Below are 7,444 nucleotides of genomic sequence, written 5' to 3' on the forward strand. Positions count from 1 at the left end.
TACTCCATTAGTTAGTTTTTTGCTACTGTGCAGTAGCTATAAAATAGACTTTGTATCAAAAAGAAACACATACAGTAACTCTCTTCAAGTTAAGTCAGTCAGTTCCCATTCTTTCAAATATTTTAAGACTTCAAAAGTACAGGAGTGAAAAGTTGTAGCAGTGCAGACAACTGTGATAGTATCTGCAGTTCCTGGCTGCAGGAGGCTGACTCTGTGCACCGGATGCCCAAATGAAGCTTGCTATATTCAATATACAACAAAAAATGTGTGTTCATTTTTTTTTCTGGTGTTTTGTATGTAAAGTGGTTGTGGCCTTCAGCCAGGAGTAAAATAAGACTGCAGTGGTAAATAATATAGGAATTATTTAAGGTCAAGCTATATGCCATGTGATTATTTGAATAATGTTGCCAACTCCCAGGCTCGTGTAGGAGGCTTGTTTGGAAAGCCTCAGAAGACCAAACTACACCCTTCACTTGGGAACACTCACAGAGAGAACACCTCCTGAGAAGGTTTACTGTGCAGAATAAGGAGATAATCCAGTACATCTTGTCAGCAGCTTTGATCAGGACTGATTTGCACTCCCATTAAACCTCGAGGGGCCACATTGTAACCACCGTGCAGCAAACCTCCTTCTCCGAGGGTATCTCTCAAAAGGAGTGCCAAGTCATAGGTGGAAGCAACATGGAGAATCCCTTTATTTCATGGCAGGTTATTGGTGTTGATCTCAGCACAGAACAGAGTTTATTTTTTCAGTTATTTGCTCTGCTTAAATTGGAGAAAGTTTTCCTAAGAGCTATTCAGAATTCTTGAATAAGAGTGAATGATATTTTTTGTATTTCCCAAAATAGTGATGCTGGTCTATATTGTGGTTTGCTCTATGAGGATGGCTGGAAATACAGGGGAACAAAATGGAGCTAATGCAATGTACTTAATGCTAACTGGACATCTTTCTAAATAGACCTATAGCTGACTTATGTTTGTATGTTATATAATCACCTTTCCCTGGGTATTCTTGCCACCATGCATCATGAATTGCATTTTCTGGGTAAAAGTGTTTATACTGCATTCATATGTGTATATTCTTCGTAAGCAGCTTTTTTGTCTGTATTGACAGGTCTCACCAACCCATAATCGTCCTGCAGGGAGTGGAGAGCAGAAACAGTCCCACACAGTTCTTTCATCACCGCCTAGAGTAGCATTTGGCTTGAGGTATGGGACCATTAGCTCCTGCTGACACACCAGCAGCCTCAGAACCTGGAGGGCATTCAGTAAATAAGATGTCAGTGGCCAAAGAAACAGAAAAAAACACACTGTCAACCATGATTGCAGTTGTCAGGCAGCTTCTTGCTAGAGTGCTTCAGAGTAAGCATTCAGAACCTATTTTGCTTTTCATTACCATCAAAGGTAAAGCTCAGGGTAAAAGTGAGTTATTGCAAAATGGGAAAGGCAGACTGTGAAGCAAAACTGCAGGCCTTACGCCAGGCACGTCTGGAGTTCAGGTGCAGAACTAAATTTGCCCTGTAAGGCAGCGCTGCGCAGATTCACTGCCGCAGCCAAAGCATCCTGAACGGCATTGGGTGGCTTTGCTTTTTTCCCTGAAAGGCTGGGCTGTCTTACATGCTCATCACTGTTCAGTCAGAATGGTATTTGGCTTCAACTGAATCATAAGAAACCGTATCTTGCAATAAACTGGGTTAAAGCAAAGCTTTTTATACCTTGTCTTCCTGTACATAAGCTACATTCACTTCCATTAAAGCTCACTGATGTATGACCAGAATCTACTTTTAAAGTGTTTTATAGTTATGTTAAAAAATCAAACTGTGATGCTAAATTTGTTATGGTAAAGAAACTCCTTACTTCTCACAGTCCTAAAGATGACTGTACCCTAAAATGAGACAAAAGGAAGATTTCATGCTTTTCATTTTCTACATGACTCAGATAATTGCATATGCAACAAACCAAACTTAGTATTTTCCCAATTCATGGATTGTGCCCATTAATTAATGTTCACTAATCAGCAATGATATGGGTACGCAAGAGAGCAATCACCAGGCAATTGCCATGTGTGCCAAGCAACATGTAATGCAGGTATTAAACAATTCTGTTGGTATAGTTGTTTAATTTGCTGGCAGTGCTGTAGTGGATGTTGGGTTACTCGGTGGAGCATTGGTCTTCAGGTTTGCTGTGTGTTGAATTAAAAAAGTTCCATTTTAACACTTAGCCATTTTCTGAACTTGTGAACTTTTGAGTGTGGTTATAAGATGACGTGAACATGACAATTGTTACAGCTTTAGAGGTAGATGCTGCCTGCTTTGCTGGCCTTGGGGACAACAGAGAAGGAGCACATGTGACTGTGCTGCAAGTGAGGGCAAGGATTAGAAGTAGTTTTCATGCACTTCGTTGTTTTTCAGTGAGTGAGCTCAGAACAAACTATGGAGGAAGGACCAGCAAGCTTAGGAGTTGGTAGCTTCTCTCCTGTTTGGCACAGCTGCTACCTGCTGGTGGTCAAGATCTGCTGCTCAGAGCTATGCCAAATATTTGTACCATAGCTCTGCAGCAGAGTACTTCTGTCTGATGTGACCTGGCCTGTGTTGTGGAGCAGCTGTGACTGTCCATTATGGCTTGGCACTTCACGTGGCTACAGTACGATCTATATAATCTGAGTTTAGTCACTGGTTAAAGTCAGGGCTGTATGTTCCTGGGATCATCCCAGGAGCAGAGGAGCAGGCTCAGCAGTAGAAGACAGACAAGGAGAAGGCCTGGTCATAGAATCGTAGAATCAGTCTGGTTGGAAGAGACCTCAAAGATCATTGAGTCCAACCCTACTGTCGTTACTAGACCATGGCACTAAGTGCCACATCCAGTCTCATCTTGAAAACCTCCAGGGATGGTGAATCCACCACCTCCCTGGGCAGCCCATTCCAGTGCCTGACAACTCTTTCTGTAAAAAATCTCTTCCTAATATCCAACCTAAACCTACCCTGGCAGAGCTTGAGTCTATGCCCTCTTGTCCTACTGCTGGTTACCTGGGAGAAGAGACCAACCCCCACCTGACTACAACCTCCTTTCAGGTAGTTGTAGAGGGTGATAAGGTCTCCCCTGAGCCTCCTCTTCTCCAGGCTAAACAACCCCAGCTCCCTCAGCCTCTCCTCATGGCACTTGTGCTCAAGTCCCTTCACCAGCCTCACTGCACTTCTCTGGACCTGCTCCAGGACCTCAATATCCTTCCTGAACTGAGGGGCCCAGAACTGCACACAGTACTCAAGGTGTGGCCTCACCAGCATCGAGTACAGGAGCAGAATCACCTCCCTGGTCCTGCTGACCATGCTGTTCCTGATCCAGGAACCCTCAGAGCTGTGGAGTCAAGGCCATATGTTGGTTTGTCTGCTTCATCAGCTCCCAGCTGACTTGAAACCAGCCTAAATCCCCTTGAAATATGTAGGGTTCTTTGCCTGCTGCACTCCCTTGGAATTGTTGTCCTGATCTTAGGGTGGTAAAGCAAAGCTACTAAAGCATCTTGTTAACAAGCTTCCCTTTCTCTCTGACAGGAAGCCTAGAGGGGAGGGGAAAAAGTGTCGGAAGGTCTATGGGATGGAGAACAGAGATATGTGGTGTACTGCCTGCCGATGGAAGAAGGCCTGCCAAAGGTTCATCGACTAAAGATTGAAATTATGCAGAGGATTTGGGGATGGGGGAGGACAACAGCAGAACCAGATTGCTGCAGCTGCACTGTATCGCTTCCTATTTTCCCCTCCAGTGATGTGGTGTTGGGGGTTTTGTTTTTTTGGGGTGTTTTGGGTTTTTTTTAAAAAAAGAGCTTTGTATTTCAAAGTGAAGCACTTGTAGCCAAGGAGAAGCACTAATCAAAACCTGTGTGGAGCAATAGAGAAAGAAAAAAAAAAAAGCAAAACCAAGAACACACAACAAAATTCTGTCTTAGTAAGTATGGAAACCAGAGCAGCTATTAGTGTTCTTCTGTAAAAGAAAGGAAAAAGTTGATTATTTTGCTAACTCTGTGAGCTACTTGCTCCTTAGGATCATTTTTAACCATTTCAGTCTCTGTGCTGTGAACGTCTGTATTTGCTAAACTGAACAATTTTTCTTTTCTTGAAACGAAGATCTCTTTTTGAAAGCTTTCTAATAAACACTTCAGAGTTGTATAAGCTACAGTTTTCTTGACAAAAGCTGTACTTAGACTGGAGACTGCTAAATAATTCTCCTGATACAAATGATCACGATTATATTTTTTAAAAGGGGTTGTGGGGAGGAGTTGGGATTTTTGTTTGTTTGTTTATAGGAGAAAAGCAAAGTCTGAATTTGCAAGAAGGACAAGCAGCGCTCCTGGAAGATTTTAAACCAGGCACAGACCAGTGGAGTGGAACAAAGTCATTTAAGTACCAAATTGGATTTTCATCCTCTAGAGGAAGAAAAGCAGCAATGGAAAGTCACCAGCAGATACTGTCACAAGAAGCTGAGGGAAGAAATCCAGTGATGCTTGATTGAAATCCATAAGAATATAATGGGGGTCCAGTAACTTTTCTTACCACTCTCTCCCCTTTCTGGGGGGGGATGAACAATTGGACCAGCACAGCTGTTGGTGCAGGAGGCCTATGAAGAACTGGTAAATGCAGCCACTAGGATTATATGTAATATCTATTCAGGGACATGATCCAGCCCAGCAGTTCTGCTTTTGCTTCTATTTCTCTTATTTGAGAGATGGTTGTTAAGATAATGGTTTGTTGAGCGGTTGGGGGTTTTTTTCTATTAAAGCTACTGAGATTTATTTGATGCAAAAATTTGGTAGAGAAAAGCAAATACCCCTTTCCACAACATAGTCTCAGAAAAAGAAGTACAGCAGCAAAGGAGCAGCATATTTATAGTGAAAGTCCATTTCTTAACTCATTTTGATAGACAAATTAACAAGTTTCTCTACTTACAGTTCTTTTAGTTTCTCTGTCCGTTAGGAAGTATACACTGGAATGTGACAAGCTGGTGTTCTGTTTCAACTTGTATCGAATTACCATTAATTAATGATTATTGCAATGCAAAAATAAAGCAAGGATTTACTAGGAAATGAATGTATATGGTTAAATACTACTTGCCTGTTAAAGAAAACAAGACACCTTAAAAAAATCTAAGACACAGAAGCAAAACTTTGTCTATTAATAGAGGTGTGAAAGCCTGCAAATGCCTGGAATAATTTTTTCCCATGACATTTGAACCATTTGAAATTAGACCAGATCTTTTTCTTCTTTTTTTTTTGTTTTTTTTTAAATTGTCTAAGCTGGCTCATTCTCAATGATATAAGGAGACTTTCAGATATCAAGACAACTTTCTCAAATCTGGTCCAAAGTTCACTTGATAGCTTTATTAAGTGTGTTTTGCTGCTTGTGCCTATGTAAAAGCACAAAATAACAATGGAATTGCTTGAAATATACACTATGGATTCAGTAAGGTGGGACTGAAAAGAAAAATCTATAATAAGAGCTACCAAAGGTTATCATCTGATTTTCTGTGAACAAGTTAATTGGGCAATTAGATGCCTAATTTGAGCATGCTATTTCTGCAGTTATTTACAAATGGTGTGATTTACATGCACAAGTGGCAAGGCATGCTTGCCTGCACAGTTACTTGATTTTTTTTCCCAATTGTGTTCTCTAGGTCATTAAAAAAAAAAAGAAAAATAGACTGAAATCTAGGAGACCCTGAAATATGTACACATACATATGTGTGTATGAGTATTTTTGTGTGTGTGTATATATATATATATATGTGTAAAACTATATATATTATATAGTTTTATATGTGTATGTAAAATCTGGAATCAACAGGGAGGACAAAGATTGTTTTCTTTTTAAATATTTAAAACTCTAAGGGTCAGTGTATGTGCATAGCCACTTGGTACTGATTCTTTCCTCTTAGTAAAACGTAAGTTGTGGGTTTTCTTTACCTGTTGTTTTTTCAATTTCCATAGTGAAATACCTCAAGGTAATTCATAGGCATTTCATCTTCAAACTCTGGGCTTGCTGATGGTGTACTGACTTTGATAGAACTGAGAAATTTGGGACTTCTCCAGATACTTCTGCCAATTTGCCCTGCACCCCCCACTTTTACAAGCACTCCAAGAGTATAATGCATTCCATAATTAATTTGACTGTTGTTAGACTAACGGTATTTGCCTATATATTTGTTGCTTCCCTCCTTTTTTGCTTTGGAGGATTTTTTTGAAAATAATGTATTGGATTGTATATTGTTTCTATACTGTCATGGCATTGTGAGCACCTTTCCTGAGGGCACTTTGCAAATTATTGTAATAGGATTATTCTTTATGAATTTATGCACAGAAGAATGGTTTTGTCACCAGACCAGATTGCCCTCCGGTACAAACTGGATATAGAGTACATAAGGCACAAAAGCACAAACCATCAAAACAGAGAGAAAGTTGGTGTTAACAGGGCAGAGGATAGAAGGTACTTGATAACTCCTGCCAGAACGAAGCTAAATTACCAGTATTTTTACACAACTTTTAATCAGGAGTTTATATTAAATCAGTTTTGCCTCTTATGGCTGTAGCATTTTGATTCATAAGTAGACACTTCTTGAGTTACCATGGCCAGTGATAGCAAGATGGCACAGCTGTCTGGGCCTTCACAAAGCATTCCCCAATCACTTTGTGTTTTGAACTCCAGTTACTTCATGTGGCACAAGCACTTTGGTGCCCACTGAGATCCCTCTGTGATCCTGACACCCAGCAAGAGCAGAAATGTCAGCAGAGCATTTCCTCTGCTGACAGTACTGAGTATCGTCTGGAGTAACCTCTTTCCTTTTCAGTCTCTTGCTTCTGTGTTGCTTTGAGCTGCATTGCTGTCCTTCTAACACCTGATTTATCCACACCTGCACCAGTGTCACATTTCTTGGTTTTCCTAATGAAGAGCTAGTCTGAACGCTGTGGTCATTTACTGTCACCAATACATGCCAGTTCCCCCATTTTCGGTTTCACTGTGGGAGGTACATCATTGACTCGACCTCCCAGAGAAGTCAGAAAGAATGGTCTGAATGCACCACTCAGTCTCTGTGTGCTACGGGGATTTGAGTGTGGGTTCATCTGTGTCAAGAGCCAGAACTTGGTACAAAAATGTAAGGATCAGTTTGATTGTTATTGTTATTATTATTATCTATTCTAGTTCTGATGCTGGTAACAGAAATTGCCAACATCAGTATCAGAGTAGAGATCAACTATATTGATCCCAAATATTTTTCTTTAGGGGTTTCCTTGTTAGAACAAAGCTATTTCCCACTTTCCCATTTACCCCTTCCACCAAAAGATCTGAAAAAATACAATAATTTTAAAAGTGGGAAATTTTAATGGCAAACTTTAATACATGACTGTGCTCCAACTGCTCCTAGTTGAAGCTATTGGACATTAAAACTCAGATTATCCTAA

At 40.4% G+C, this 7,444-nt stretch overlaps 1 protein-coding gene across 1 annotated transcript in view; it reads left to right on the forward strand.

The window, feature by feature from the left end:
* Positions 1-3,929, forward strand: part of LOC103811841 (zinc finger protein 704-like) — a 70,249-nt gene extending 66,320 nt beyond the window's left edge. The window contains 2 exon segments of the mRNA XM_009084838.1: positions 1,115-1,209; positions 3,549-3,929. Of these exon segments, the coding sequence (XP_009083086.1) occupies positions 1,115-1,209; positions 3,549-3,660 (207 nt within the window). The 3' untranslated portion in view covers positions 3,661-3,929.
* The last annotated feature ends 3,515 nt before the right edge of the window (positions 3,930-7,444 follow it).

The sequence above is a fragment of the Acanthisitta chloris genome, unplaced genomic scaffold, assembly GCF_000695815.1.
Source record: "Acanthisitta chloris isolate BGI_N310 unplaced genomic scaffold, ASM69581v1 scaffold11701, whole genome shotgun sequence".
Taxonomy (NCBI): Eukaryota; Metazoa; Chordata; class Aves; order Passeriformes; family Acanthisittidae; genus Acanthisitta; species Acanthisitta chloris.